Below are 16,148 nucleotides of genomic sequence, written 5' to 3'. Positions count from 1 at the left end.
ATTTTTCTGAAATATATTTTTAATGTGGATTTTAAAATATTATAAGATTTCTAGATAATTTAAGCTTACTTATTTTTAATTTGAATATTATGAATGGCTATTTACACAGATATTAGTTATTAGAACTGTCTTAATAAACTGGTAGTTTTATCAGTCTAAAGTGCAAACAAATACAGTTTTAGCAAATTATACATTAGTGTGACCAAGGTCTACATTTGCCCATCTTGTACTGACATTTTTCGACGCCATTGTGAAAAATATCGACACAACTTTGCTGTTTACTTAGGCCAAACCCAGACAGACCTTTGGGACTAAAACAGCTATCAAAGAAAAGCCCCAGCGACCGTTTAAACCGTGACTGTAATCGATCCCAGAATTTTTAAACGTGCCCGAACGGCCAGAAAGGATGCTGTAACATTTGTAGCAGGAATAAGGACGAATTTTTAGGGTGTGATATGCGCGTTTTATAGCTCGGTTAAAGTACTTGCGGTTTGCCAGGGCAAAAAGTGCTCGTATTAACGTTTTGTTTATTTGTGCTTTTAAAAAAACTAAAGCTTTTAAGTAGCGCTGGCTGTTCTATGCGTCATACTTAGCTCACCATTTCAAATGATTTGGCTTTAAAACTAGTGTGAGATTTTGGGTCGTAATGGAATCGAAATAGTTTGTTTAGTGAGCTATAAATTTTTATTTTATATTTATTTAAACATAAAATTTAAGAGCTTTTCGCAAGGCTGGTAAAAAAATGTTATGTTTAAGTTTAAAGTCATTAGTAAATAGTGATGGCAAAAAGAATTTAAAAACTTGGTCAGTTAGGTTTTTATTTATAAAATAACACAGTGTTGGAATTTTATTTAGATATATTTAAATTTGAATAACGTTGCAATTTAGTTCGAAAGTGTTTAAAGTTGTTTATTTGACCTAGATTTATTTAATTAGCAAATCCGTGCCATTTATTTTATTTGTTTCAATTTTATAAACAAAGGTTAACCTCATCGTTTGTTTGCTCCTATTTAAACAAAGAACTTTAAAAAAACTATAACGAGCCTTTGTGATGACATCACAGCTACTTGATGACGTCACGACCAGTTAATTGCTCAATTTTCCTTGATGTGCCGTTCAAATGCAAGACTGCGATTTTTATGGCCTTAAGCTATCGACGTTAACAAAAAAATTGGCTACTTAAAATGCGCGCGAAAAAGGCAAGTTGCCTTTGAGGCTGCTTTCTGTATAGCGGCCCCGTTTTCCGCCATTGTTTCAGGCGAGAGCTCGATCTTTTGTGTCGAGTTGTGAAGACTGCTTGTAATCGGTATAGCCCAGTAATTAACGGCGATCACGCAGTACGGAATGAAGTGTTACCAAAACGAATCGCTTTGTTCTAGTTAAGAGGGATTTTAAATTTAGATGCTAGCAGACTATTACGAAAAAGTTATTTTTACCACCATTCGTTAAAAGTTTGTTTTTGTTACAGAAGTTAAGGTATTTGTCAGAAGAACTTAGTTACATTTGGATATATTTAATCCTTTTTCTACATGTGGTAACAGATATAAATCTAGAAAGTCCTTTTTTTTACCTCGTTTGTTTTAAACGTTGCTGAATATTTTGTTTTTAATCGCATTACTAAAATGCGGTTATCCGCCCAAATGAAATAACCGTTAAGTAAGTGAGTTGGTAATAAGATATAAGGAGAAAATTTTAGTTAAATTTTTGGTCTGTAACAAGAGTATAACTGTCAAGAGTAATGATTATTTTGTTTCATTTTATTAAACCGGTTCCGGCTTTTGTTTGAAAGTATGTCAGCCTTGTCAAAAAAGTAATGATAAGCAACTGCAAAATATTTATACCATTATTAGAGAACTGTTTACAAACAATATGCTTAACAACTTTATGTAACTTTTGAATGCTTAGGCCTACTTTAAAAAAATGTCAGAGCTAGCAATAGCCTAAACAAACAGTAAGCAGTAGCAGTACAAGTTAAAACACAACTGACGCTAAAATTAATAATTAATCTTATGCAGTTAAACGCTACCTCAAGTAGGTAAACATTGCTCTAACTGTTCAAGGGCCTTAGTGTTTAAATTTTAGCTGTAATGTTTGTGTAATCTGTAAAAAAATATGCACTCTTAACATTACCAGATAGCTAATCGGCATGTTAAACAACGCAGGTACACAGGCTTTCGTGTTGTTCTGTAGCTTGAAGTTAAGGTAAGGTAAACATAAATGTATTCTGTCTGAAGGTTTTTGCAAAGTCAAGTCGTGGGTGGTTTCTGCGTTATTAATTTAATTCAAAGCAAACAAAAAATTGTTTTATAAACCTTTTCTTCGCCAAGACTATATGCGATGCACTAAGGTCACGTGACTAAATACTAAGTTAAGAGGTCATGACTCTGTTTACTTGAAATTTAAGAGTTGTAATTCACAACCTGTAAAGCAGCATAGGCAAAAGATAAAGTTGAAATTGTAGATATTAAAATACTAAACTTTTCCTTTACAATGCATGTCAAATATCATCACAAAACTTTAACTTGCAAAAATTAGTTATATAGCAATTTTATTTAGGTAATTTTTGTTTATGTTTTCGGCGTGGATTTTTACCACCCTCACTTGCGCCAATGTTATTTCAACATTGTTTGTTGTTAAGTATAAGTTTACTTATCAACTGCGAAATATGAGGAATGTGTATGCGCATCGTCAAACATAAGTTCAATCTCAAATCAGTTACGTGTGACTTATTACAGCTACAAGAGTCTTCTGAATTGCAGTTGTGTCTGTTATTGGATCTATATGGATTATTATTAAGGTTTGCTTGTATGAAACTTGCTTATATTCTTCTTGTAGAAACATATATAAAGTTTGACTATAAATTTTTGTTACACATTTTAAAGTAAGATGTAAGATGATGTGATTTTGCCCCATTTAACATTTTCTACTTTACTTTCATACTTGGATGAGTTCTTGTGTACTGAAGTTGACACGTGACCTCATTTGTTAAGTGTTTCTAATTTAGTCGAAATGTGTCTTTATTTCAACACTCAAGATTGCCAAGAGAAAATTTAAATTGCGATTTTAGATGCATTGTATTGTTTAAAACATTTATTATGTAACTTAAAAATTTTAGTTACTAGTAACTTTGTCAAAAAAAAAAACAGAAATCAAATATTTTTGGAATTTTTTAATTAAGATTTATGACGACTTATTAAGGTATCTTGTGAGCGCATCACGACGTGTTTTATGATCTCGTGATATAATTACTTGCACACGCGAACTTTTAGTGAACTACTTGTTTTGGGAGGCGGCTTTTGGGATTTAAATTGAATGGGGTCTACAGATTGGGGCTTACCAAAATCATAAACATAAATGGGTGTATGACTTTTGAATGTGAGATATTTATTTAAGGTAAATATTTTGATTGAAGTAGTTTCGTATTTTGAAGTCTTTTGACAGGTGTCGGTAAATCAAAGAATTATCTCTTTAACTGCACACCCAGGTGTGATCGTTCAAAACATTAAACACGCCCTCTTTGATTTATGGCTGTAGCACTCTTATTATAAAGCAATTGAAATGCTTCAATTATTGCGCTTCACAGATTTTGATAAAAATTTTTACTTTTTTGATATTGGCGTGACAAGTATTGTATAAAGACTGTTTTGAGATTACTATTTATCATGCGAAAATCAATTATTTTGCTGGACAATGGCCATACCCTGCTATCAAATCTGGACCCTGAGTGAAATTTTTTCAGGGGATTGTGTAGTTAATTTGCCGCTTGTTATCGAATAAAAATGCCAGGGGATTATGGAAATCCCTAAATTGCGATTTCCGCGCGTTTCTAAGCTTCTAAGGGGGTTTAAAACAGTAACGATTGTCTTGGGAATAATGCCCTCCCCGTGACGTCATTTCGTGGTGTTTTTTCGTGTTTGTTTATTTTTTTGCAGAAATAGGGTTGTGTTTCTTGGCAGCTTTATCGGGTATCTGTTTTGTGTTGTGTGAGTCAGGCTTAGCGCGTGAAATTTTAGCCTATAATTGCGTTTTAGCTGACTGTTTATTAACCTTTGGGGCTTAGATTTTAACCAGATTTAAGAAAAAGTTTGGGTGAAACAACCAAAAAAGGCTTTGAGGGTTATGAAATTTTGAAAGAGATTTTAAAGCTGTGGCATAAGAGAGTAAATAGCGAATTATAATTATATAAACCCAGCCTTTGAAATGTAGGCAAACATATCAGTTGTTTGGTAAATTATTAACGTTTTTGGACGTGCTGTTCTATTGGTTTTCGCATCCAAGGCTTTTAAAATTTTCCTTAGCCAAACAACAGCTTTTATGTTTTGCGAGGCAATGTTTATTACATTAGTAGAGCAGTTATTGTTCAAAATAGAAGACGCGCTAGATTACAATCTAGAAATCCTGAAAAACAGAAAAAATATAAGAAAGATAATTTTTTATAATTTGTATGTGAAGATAACTCTTTAGGTAGTACAAGGTAAGATTTAGATAAAGTTAGGGGTAATTTGTTTCCATTTCGTCGATAAAGGGTGACTTGATATCTGATAAGATAGCTCGTTGCTGATGTTTCAACATTCCGCCTAACTGGAGCCTGCTTTATAGTTTTCTATCAATCAATCGGCATGTGGTTAAGATAGGCGTTAGTATATGACATTGGCATGTTCAAAATCAAAATTTATTTGTTTGTATTTTACAACATAAGACGTTAATTTAATTGAATTGGATTTGACGAGCTAATGTGACTTTACAAAGAAGAGTGTAAAAAATATTTACTATCTGTATAGGCTTTTGAGTCTAGATTGCAGTTTTAAATTATTTTTATGGTTTGTGAAAGTTTGTGAAAAGTTTTTTTTAGATAAAAGGTTACTTTTTTATATAACCTATGACAGTCTTTTTATAACTTATTTGAACTTAATATTATGCCCATGCTTAATAGGCAACCAGTTGTTTAATATATCAGAAGATCTAGTTTATGGTTGGAGAGAATTTGATCAAAATCTCCGTTAAATTTTGAATTATGTTTCGCCCCGAAAAACTTTGATTTTTGCTTATCGTTACATCGAATAAACTGTGAAGTCAGTTTTTTTGTTTACCATGACTTGTTTTTGAAAGCTTGATTTATTGTAAGGTATTGAGAAAGTATTTTATCAGAGTCAACAGTTTTAAACGGTCTTGAAAAAAACGATTATATTAAAATTCGTTTTTTTTTCTGATTTTTCAAATGCCTATAATTAGCATTGCATTTTAATAAGAATCAAGTTAATTTAATTAATTCTTGATTGGCCTAATTATGTATTTTATTGGCTGTCAATGAACGATGATTTTACGCAATTTAGTTCAATTCTTCGGCTCTTCAATTATTTATTCAGTTTTTTTCGACAATGTGCTAAGTCGTCTGTAAAATAACCGACGACAGTACGATAACAAAACGCCATGAAGGCTTTTGTTAAATTGAGTGAATGCACCCGTTTTCAATGATCTTTGATTTGGATAATAGAAATGGTCGTTACTTGACAAATACACAAACACAAAAGATTTTTTGCAAGGCCATAGGTTTTAAAAGTAGAGTTTATAATACAAGAAAAGTTAATTTATATGCTAGTAGTTAATGCTTTCATACACTTCTATATATTCTATAAAAAAGTAAATACATACAAAAATCTTTTTACTTTCAATTTTTTTTTACAAAGATAATGTCAATTTTGTTTAACTGGTTGAAGATACTGTTCTATATTTAAACTTTTTTAAAGCGAGAAATTCCTTGTAGTTTTAACTTCTGTCCCTTAAAAAAACTAATGCGGGAACACAGGAAGTTAAAATTTACTCCCGTGACCTGTCGCATATTTTCAACAGTTTTAAACATTTTTCGTTAAAAAAATTGATAAAAACCTAATCAGGAAATGTTATAGAAAAATTGTTGTAAAATATTTGTTTTTGCAGACCATACTTTTAACGTTGTTATGTTTTTAAAACAAGCATGTAAAGTTAAGATGGGTGTTTATAAACAACTTTCCTAAAACTCCTTGTTTTTTCCTAATGACCAAATAAGTTACCACATTTTATTTAACTTTTTGTTGTAATTTCCCGTTCCCTTTGTTTGCCGACTGAACCCCAAGGCGTTAATACTTGTCGCCTAATCCTAATCCCCCATTGTCTGGCGCATTCCCTTACCCGTACTTTCTACAATTTCCTTTTCAGTTTCACACAACGTCCAACTGCTTGTATTTGCACAGTCGGATTAGACAAAACTTAGTCGTGCCCGACTTGCTTCGCATTTCCTAGGTCTTAAATACCTGGAATGGGAATCTGTTTATATATTGGTGGTTGGTTTTGGTTTTGAAGTAGTTGTTTTAAAGTGAAAGTTACTGGTATGTGTCGTTCAGTTGGCCACTTGAAAATAGAGATTTGCTTTTGTATATGTGATTGTAAAAACAGTAGTAAACAGTGGATTGAACAGTGGGCCTATGATTCAGTAAGTTAGTATACCCCGTATTATTTAAAGGCCAGATACATATATATAGGTACACAATCATTAGTAAGAAATGTAAGCTATGAATAGCCAATTTACCGTGTTACTCAATGTATATTATTTAGAAAATAAGGGGTTTGTAAACCAGATTTAAAACGTACTATGAGCCATTTAAAAATGTACGAACTTTGTGCGATTTTGAGTGGTCTGTCTTGCGTTTTATATTCTCAAATTCCTTTAACATGCCTGCGCCGATTTGGTTGACTTCGCAATGTTTTGGTTGTGGCTTTTTGACTTTGCGTTGACATACCAATGCCTCATGTCTTTTTTTATTGCTTTTCTTATCAGTTTTCAGCTTGCTAAGCGTGTAGCCAGACGCGAAATGTAAATTTATTTTAAAGTACGCTTTGCACATGTCGCTGGCGTGACAATTTAGTGTAGCTAAAAATAGAAATACGGGAATAGTATACCACAAAAAAAACGAGTTTAAAAATTATAGTCCTGATTGTTCAAAAAATTTGGACATTTTTTTGTATAAAGTTCCACTTATTTAATTTCAAACCTCGCGTTTTGAAATTTTGAGTACACAGCTGGTTAACGTGTCACGTGTTGTTTGATAAAACAATTTATCATTTTTTATTTGTCACAATTTAAACCAAATATAAATGGGGGCTTTGTTGTGAAGTGTAGCCTTTATTGATTAAAAAATTTAAATTTGTTTTACAGATTTTTTTAGTTTTTATTCTAGTTTAAAAATTTTTAAAATTAAACTACCAGACGAAAAAAAATTAATTGGATTTATTGAAAATTTGGATGGTAATTGGCACAAAAATGGACACAGACAAATTGGATTGCGAATCTGAATACTCAGTAACAACAAACAGGCAAATACCTTATTTTAATATCATTTTACTTCTGTATAAAGTTAAATAAACATCGTAAATATTCTAAAATCAACATTGGGCAAAATTTCTAAGTATATATTTTTTTTTTTTGAAATTATAATAAAAATGTTCATAATTTTCACAAAATTTTTTTTCATGTTTGTCAAAAACAGATTTTATTGCCAAAATGTGTCACTAATTATATGACTCATATAAAATAATCTTTTATCATATCTACAAACAACTTTCTCTATTTTAAGTCCTTATATAGGTAAAATTGATGTTGTAACTGATTTGTGTTTTTAGATCTGAAAGATCCCGCCGCGGCCACAGACGCCACAGGTCACAGAATGAAAAGAGGCGGCACAGACCGCGAGGTAGTAATGTAGATGCTGATAGTAATGGAGGTTTGTATTACACAACAGAAACAAGCAAAAAAAATGAATAAAATACAAATTATTAAAGTCCTAAAATATTAAAATTTATTATTAAAAAAAAATAAATCATTTATTTATTTTTTATATATATATATATACATATTTTTAAAAATTTATTTAATAATTCTTTTTGGTTTGAAAATTATGTGATTAATTAAATTAGTTTAAATTATTTAATTTAAATATTTTAATTAATTTTTTAAATATTTGCATGTCTATAAATCAGCTTTGGTTGTGCCCAAGTTTAAAAACCAAAAACAAATTTATAAATTAAAAAAGCAAGCATGTCTGCCTGATTATTGCTGGCTGTTAAAATTTTGATTAAATTTTAAAAATCATGAATTTCGGCATGTTTGGCTTTCAGCAACAGTTAGATTATGTGGTAGTGTTCGTGGCTTCTTAAAACTTTCGAATAACAAATTATTTTGGGCGTGTTATCATGTTTGGATTACGTTAAATAATTCCAAGCTCAAAAATTTTTATGAGAATTAATAAATAATGTCATTTATTTTATTTAGGATTTAAATGAATAATTTTGTTGTTTAAAAAAATGTAAACAATTCTATGTGGGCACGAATTTGCTTATAAAATTTATTAATTTATATATAGATTTATTAATTTTTAAATTTTTTAAGATTAACCTATTTTGTTTTATTGCTGAAAGTGCTGTTGCTATTGTTTTGGTTTTAATTTGGTGTTTTAACAATTGCTGCATTGCTACTATTATTAAACTTTATAACTAAAACAATCAAAAAGTGCAAATAATGTTCAAAAAATCATTGGTCTATTGATTGAAATTCATTTTGCTTGTACCTTGTGTGTAATACAAAACTATTATTATTAATATTATTTACTCAACTAACTAAAATTGTTGATTTAATAATTATTTTTTTTGATTTAAAAACTAATAATAATGTGTCAAAGTTTTTAATTGATTGACTAACTCAATTCAATCATTAGCATGACTTTTTTATGTAAAATTTTTGCATGATGTTTTTAAATTTTTTTTTAAATTAAATTTTTTTTGTAAAGGTGAGAAAACAGTCACTATCCGTACCCCTCCGATGGGAGGTCGTCATGACAGCAGGAATAATGAAGGAGCACTAACAGTTAACATGCCAGATGTAAGTAAGATTCCAAATCCTGATATATTTTAATTATATCTTATAGCTAATTAAATTGGTATATATTTATTTTTATAAGAATTTAAAAATTAATAGGCCATATTTTTTTGCTAAAAAAAAAAATTATTAAGCATGCCATTTTACTATATATATAAAGTTTTTTTACACACTGCATTATATTTTAATTAAATAAGCAGACTACCTTAAAGCCAATGCACATACACAATTTAAACTTTTTGATATCTTACAATGCTATGTCATGATATAAATATAAAAAGTGTTGTTTATTTAATATCAATAGCTAGGTGTGGTCCTTAATAAAATTATTTTTTCCTTGATTGACATTTTAGGATTTTTGTTTGCCTTTTTAATTGAAGACTGATTATCAAATTTTATGGTATTGTCAATCATCAATTTGTGTCACGGTGTTTGAATATTTAAAGTTCTTTATAACAACATACTTATACGAGTTTGAATGTTGGCAAATAATTTAAGTTTTGTGAGAAAATCTAATGAGTGATCGTGAATAGTAATTTAAAGTTCAGTGTTCATTATGTAATTTAAAAATAGACTGTAGTGGGTATTTGTAATAATTATTATGACTGAAGTATGAAAATTGGCCATGAAATCAAGTAAATTATTGTTTGACCAATAATATATTTATTTTTGTGGCAAATTTGAGTTTTTTTCTCATTATATTTTTGCATCAATTACCTCAGTTTTCGAGATTTTTTTTAAAACTATCAGCCACCCTTAAATGTATGTGAAATCCTATACTTGTTATCATAAGAATACAATTGGTCTGTTGATTGATTTTCGCTCATTTCACAGTGTTTAACGACAGACTACTCACACTGGCTATAGAGCTAACTGTATTTACATAAAACATTTGTGAAAACTTTGTAAATTCAAAGCGTGGTTGTAATTGAGTTACTGTTTGTTGTTTCTTACTTTACAAACTCTGTTTTAATGGTTTTAGGTTTATTTGTTTGAACAATTACGGTCTTGTCAAATGGTAATTGGAGCTGAAATTTTTAAAAACAAATTTTAAGTGTTTTTAAGAGTAATAAATCAAAATATAGGGTGTTTAAATTAAATGTAGCTTTTATTTTCTTGACTAAAAGTAATTTTTGTATTTTTTAAAATAGGTAAAATAGCACATAAAATTTTCAATGTAATAACTTAACCAATATTTGAGGACTAGAGACCCTCCTTAATCAAAAACTTTTCTGAATTCTTGGCTTTGATATTAAACTTTTATGTTGTTTGTTTAATATTGGTAACCCAGTTCAAGTGTATGTTAACCATCTGATGTAACAGTGATTAGAGCAGAGCACTGAGTTTGTTTAATAACATGAATCTGCACTTACCAATGCTGACTTGCGCACTAAACAAACTAAACTGTAACATTTTGTAGCTACATCAAACACAAACTGTTTTTGTAGAAAAATGTAAAACGTGTAAAATTCTTGTTGTTTGGAATTGTAAAAATTTAAGATTTTTACTTGTTAAGAATATTATTTAGAAATTTTGATTTTAATATATCCTGAAATTTGTTATAACTTCCTGAAGTAGATGATAAATAACCATTACATCTCATTTTATAAAAAATTCAATATTCTACCTCTAACTATGATACAAAAGTTACTGAAACAAAATTACAATTTAATTATATAATTTTTGACTTTGTAATTATTTTTGCGTAGTTAATTTTTAAATTTTAATATCAAGGAAAATGAATTATTTTTGTACTTTTAGCATGATGATAATTGGGGAGAAACGAATACTTTTATATCAGCAACAACCGATGTCACTCAACTTAGTAATGAGTCACTTGCTAAACTTACCAAGGTAACTATTTAACAAATAATCAACTAAATTAAATTGAATAAAAATTTAGATATAATTTTTTTGTATAGAGTTTTAGATGATTTTATTTTTTGGTTTTAATAACGAAACATAAATAAAAGCATCTGTGTTGGTTTACAACATTATTAAATATTTATTATAAATTTAAAATTATGCTTAAAGTTGGTTTTTATAAAATGAATAACAAAATACCCTTATGAGAGTATACTATATAGGTGTATGCATATTTTTTATTTAATTTCTTTTATTTAAATTTTTTATTTTTTTAGCATAATGAAGCTTCCATGGGTTTTCATGATTGCGGATTTTATGCCACGATTGTATGTGCCTTCTTATCTTATTTATCCCCCATCGCATTTGTGGTTCTTCCGAAGTTTTTAACTCTTAGCCCAATTGAAAGATGCGAAACTGCTTGCAAGGTATAGAAAATTATTAGTATATAAAATTAAAAATAGAATGTTCTAAATTAAAAAAAAATTAATTGCTTTAATTTATTTATACATGATGACTATTACATTTTTACAAATTTTTTTGTATATAATTATTTTATTTTTTCAGGGGCTTTTGATTGGGATGTCTTTTAAACTTCTCATCTTATTAATTGCTGCATGGGCAATCTTCTTCAGAAGACAACGCACAAGTATGCCCAGAGTTTTTATGTTCAGGTAAAAAAAAGTTTTTGGTAAATTCAAAAAATTTTATTATTCAATTTTTGTTGCATTAAAAATACAACAGGTTTTAAAAAAAGATTTGCCAAACTTAATTACAAAAAATAAATTTATTAAAACAACAAAAAATCCAATATAATATATTGATAAAATAATAACTTAAAAAAAACATGTTTTTATCTTGATTAATATCTAAGATCATGTTATCAATAATCCTATGTTTGACACTTTACACCTGTTTATATTTAATTTGAACTTACAGGGCCCTAATAATGGTGTTAGTTGTTCTTATCACACTTACTTATTGGTTGTTTTATGGGATCTGGATCTTGGACGAACAAGTTGACCAATTTCAGGTAAAAGAAAAATGGAATTTTAAAATTAAAATTTTGAACTTTATAAAATTCAGAAAAGGTTTTCTTATTTTTCCTTAGCAAAGCTTAATTTGGAAATTTTAAATATTTCTTTTTACTTATCTTTTTCCAATTGACCCTTTCAAATTTGCAAGTGTTCCTATTACAGATAACAGCCTAAAGTCTTAACAGTGTTTAGTCTGTAATCTTATTAAATGCAGTCCCTACGTCTAGCCCACTTAAATATTACCCAAGTAGTTAGTATCGAGTATACAGTTTAGCACGTCATAAATCTTGTATTTCTTTTTGAAAACATCATTTGTAATCCTAAGTGGATTTTTGTCAGTTTTTAAAATTGTGTTTTTTCAAGAGCTAATATTCAATATTTAAATTAGTGAATTTTTCATTAAACCAAGCTTTTAACAAAGTATAAGTCTAATAAAGATTATAGACCAATTTTTTAAAGTTGGTATTCATAAACATAAAAATTTGACCATTTTAGACAAGAATAAAAACATAGATAAACATTTTTGAGCACATTCTTCTATTATTAACTTAATTCAGTCATTTATTGTCCATTTCTTAATGTTTTTTTAATGACAGTGTTATTTATATAGCCAGCCACTAAACTATAAATAGGTGGCATCACATTTAACAAAACATGGCGAGCTATTGTGAACATTTTGTACAGTAGCTCGTTGTGACACGCTGAAATGTTGACATAAAAATTTGAGTGCACTTGACATGGACCTCTTGAGTGGGTGTGCTATGAAATTACATACTGTGTGTGTTAAATATTTATGCATTGCTGGTGTATTTCAATTTATTGGGTCACAATTTTGTAGATGACCAAAAAAAACGATTTTAAATGGGTCTGTTTATATTTTATAGGGTCCAATACAAAACCAAATTAATTTTGTTTATAGTTTTATTAAATTTTTTTCTTTTTTTAGCCGATTGTTTCATTTGCGGACAGTTTCACGAATTGCCTTCTTTTTGTTCACTACCTCTCTCTCGTCCTTCTTGAATTGCGCCACCTACAGACCACTTTGTTGCTTGAGGTTATTAGAACGACTGATGGGGAAAGAAGATTTTATAATATCGGGGATTTAAGGTAAAAATTTATTCTTATTAATTTTTAAAGATTTTTGAGATTTTTAAAAAATAATTTTATATGAGTAAAATTTAGAAGATATATCTGTTTTAGCCCTAATGGCTTTATAATTTGATTTTTTAAATTTAACAAAATTTATTTATACAGAAATTTTTTGTTAATTTGTACAATAATTAACTCGATAATATTCAAATATTAGTTACTCTAAAATATTTTATTAATTTTTTTTAGTATACAAAGATGTAGTGTTTGGGTATTAGAGAAATATTATTGTGACTTCCCTGTATACAACCCAGCTTTAATGAGAATGCCTTCAAGAAGTGCAAGAATGAAACAAATTAATAACCAAAATTTTAAAGTTTATGAAATCGATGGTAAGTCTTAAAAAAAAAAATTTGGTGTTAATTTGTTTATATTTTTTAATTGGATAAATATATTTTGTTTATATATTTATTTTAATGTAATGATGTAAAATTAATTTGTTTGGTTTGTCTAACTAAAGATTAATTTAAGTCAGTTTTGGCCTAAGGCATAAACAAGTAAATATAATTAAAAATAAAAAACTGATAATGTTTTAATCCGTAAGCACAAGAAAAAATTTGAAAATCACAAATTTGTTGTATAATATAAAAATAAAATAATTTGTAATTTTTTAAGTCAAAATTCAAAACTAAATATATATATATACCAAAAAATTTTAAAGATTTTGAAATTTTTTAAATCAGATTTTAACATTTTTTTGTTGTTGCATAGGTCAGCCAGGTAATGATCAAACTGGGAAGAACCAGGCTATAATTGCTGCCGTGGCTAGAAGAAGAGATGCTGGTCATAATGAGAGATATTACGAAGAAGCTGAATATGAGAGAAGAGTAAGAAAAAGGAAGGCAAGGTAAAAAATCTTTTTTATTTAAAGAATTTTAATATTAATAACTTTAAAATCTATTTTTATCCAAAAATCTTTTATATTTTTTTACAATGTTTGTTTTATTTCAGTTTTATTTAAGGAGGTAAAAAGTGAATAAAAAATGTCATAAATCCTTTATTGTTTGGATCATAAAGTTTAACTGCTCTTTTTATTGGAATTCTATTGTACTTTTGCAAAAATTTTGTTACAAGGATAATATTTTATTCTTTGTCCAAAATACCTTCAACAAGCATAAATCCTACTTATAAAAAAAATTATTTTTTAATAAGTTAATTGTGTTGTATTTTAGATTAGTGGCAGCAACTGAAGATGCATTCACTCATATAAGAAGGGCAACTGATCATGAATTAAATTCAAAGTCAAAATCTGCACTTGCTAATGGTGTTATGGACCCCAAAGCTGCTGCTAATGTAAGTTGTTAATATTATTATAAAGTTTTATGTCAAATGCTATATTTTTATGCTTATGTATTATTTTTTAATTGAAATGCCAAAAAGGTTGTTTATTTATTGAGTATATTACTTTTTGTTTAAAAAATTTGCAATGTACTTATTTTTCTTACAGTTAATAATTAATATTTTTTGTTATTAGGCGATTTTCCCAGCTTTAGCTCGTTCTATTCAGAAATATTTGCGAACTACGAGACAACATCAACATTATGAAGTAACAGATATTCTTAAACATTTAGCTTTCTGTATCAAGAATGATATGACACCTAAAGCTTTCTTACAGAGGTATGAACAAATTTTTATATATTTTTGTTGTTAGTTTGCTATTGGAATGTATATGTAGATTTAAAAAAAAAATTATGAAGTTTTTGTTTAACTGTTGAACGATTTTTTCTTTTTAAAAATAATTTTTTGTTTTTATTTGCAATAAAGCAAATCAATCTGTCAATAATGTTTGTTTTTTTTTACAGTATGTTTTAACAACTACCTTGGTATTTGTCAAGCATCTTTTTTAAAAACAACTAAATAACTTTGAAAATTTTAGAAATACCGTTTTTTTAAATAAATTAAAAAAAAAATTCTTTCGAATTGTATTTTTTAGTAATTTTTTTTATTTTGAATTCCTATTTTTGAGAACCTTTAACTTTATTCTTTCCTATTTTTTATAATTAAATATTCACCTGTTTATTAATTTAGATTTTTACATCCTGGTCCCTACCTAACTTACGACCCCCGACATGATTCAAGTGAATGGAAATTAATCAGTGACGAACCTCTTGTTAACATGCTTAAGGTAACTTAAATTAGTATTGTTAAACATAGTAATTTAATTTTTAAAGATAAATTAACAAGCTTTCAAAAAACAGTAGCATTTAAAATAGATTCACTATTCATAAAAAAATAATTTTTTTTTGGAAAAGCATATTCAATAATATAAAAATTACTAAGTTAAAGAATAAAAGTTAATTTTAAAACATGAAATTTTTATAAATTTTAGGAAGGTTCAGTCTTTCGACTTGATCAACCTGAATACGGCCTCGTTGTGACAGTTCGTCGTTCGCCTCGCGTCCGACTTCAAGAGGAATTCATCGAACCCTCCTCGCACCGGTTCGTCCTCCAAATGCAGAGCGAAACCTCGGTCTGATGACGTTACCATGACGTCACGGGCATATACTCGGGAGTCTGGCGCCGCGTCGGTGCGGTGCGCTAACTCACAAAAATAACGAATGTATTAAACATAGGGTTCGATTCGAATAATAAACCTCGGCCGGTTACGTGGACATTATATGACGTCACGGATGTGATGTTACGTCATCACAGTGACGTATTTCTTTTTTTGTTTGTTAAGATCCATATTTAAAAAAACAACAGTAATGAAGATTTGGAATTTTTAATGATGAAATTATGTACCACAAAATGATCATTGTCTGACGTCATGTTGTAGTTACGTCATGACACTTAGTGACGTCATTTTTTTGAATTCTTTCAACATTCAACAATCTTCTATTTGTGTTTTGCTGGAAATTTTGGTAAATCAGTCATTGGGGGAATCTATTTAAGATACAAGGTGCAATTCTTTACAAAATCATCAATTTTTATATAAAGATGAAATTCAAATCATGTTTTATATTTCTCAAATTAAATTTCTTTTGTTTATTTTAACTTTGTTTTATTTTCTAAAAGCTTCGTTTTTGTTAAACAAAAACTTTTATAAATATTTTTTGGGTCAATTTCTCGGTTTACTTTATTTTATTTTTGTTTCAGTAGTTTTTAAATATTTCGAAGCGTTTATTTTTACACTGTATCGTGTATTAAAACAAATAAATTACTTTGCTTTTATTGTAATATTGTATTGAAGA

At 28.4% G+C, this 16,148-nt stretch overlaps 1 protein-coding gene across 2 annotated transcripts; it reads left to right on the top strand.

Annotated features, from left to right (window-relative positions):
- The first annotated feature begins 7,197 nt into the window (after positions 1-7,197).
- Positions 7,198-16,134, top strand: LOC145752265 (vang-like protein 2). Of its 2 annotated transcripts, none has more exons than XM_082568521.1 (14): positions 7,198-7,350; positions 7,657-7,727; positions 8,820-8,911; positions 10,670-10,762; positions 11,050-11,199; positions 11,339-11,445; positions 11,711-11,804; positions 12,755-12,915; positions 13,147-13,289; positions 13,669-13,804; positions 14,130-14,250; positions 14,432-14,574; positions 14,986-15,082; positions 15,287-16,134. In XM_082568521.1, exons 1-14 carry the CDS (start codon positions 7,280-7,282, stop codon positions 15,431-15,433), a joined length of 1,626 nt encoding a protein of 541 aa, XP_082424647.1. In that variant the 5' UTR covers positions 7,198-7,279; the 3' UTR covers positions 15,434-16,134. The 2 variants fall into 2 exon arrangements, with proteins under 2 accessions (XP_082424647.1, XP_082424646.1); XM_082568520.1 differs by having other exon boundaries at positions 7,657-7,757.
- The last annotated feature ends 14 nt before the right edge of the window (positions 16,135-16,148 follow it).

This window comes from Corella eumyota, chromosome 5 (assembly GCF_963082875.1).
Source record: "Corella eumyota chromosome 5, kaCorEumy4.1, whole genome shotgun sequence".
NCBI lineage: Eukaryota > Metazoa > Chordata > Ascidiacea > Phlebobranchia > Corellidae > Corella > Corella eumyota.
Note: the sequence above shows the minus strand (reverse complement) of the source record. Positions and strands in the feature narration are given on the sequence as shown.

What these genes read in the sequence shown, in the direction of transcription:
- LOC145752265 (XM_082568520.1), top strand. Translation starts at nt 7,280, where the DNA reads ATGGTAATTGGCACAAAAATGGACACAGACAAATTGGATTGCGAATCT. An exon ending in TAAAGTTTATGAAATCGATG is followed by an intron (nt 13,290 to 13,668) that starts GTAAGTCTTAAA and finishes GTTGTTGCATAG; the next exon opens with GTCAGCCAGGTAATGATCAA. An exon ending in CTCTTGTTAACATGCTTAAG is followed by an intron (nt 15,083 to 15,286) that starts GTAACTTAAATT and finishes TATAAATTTTAG; the next exon opens with GAAGGTTCAGTCTTTCGACT.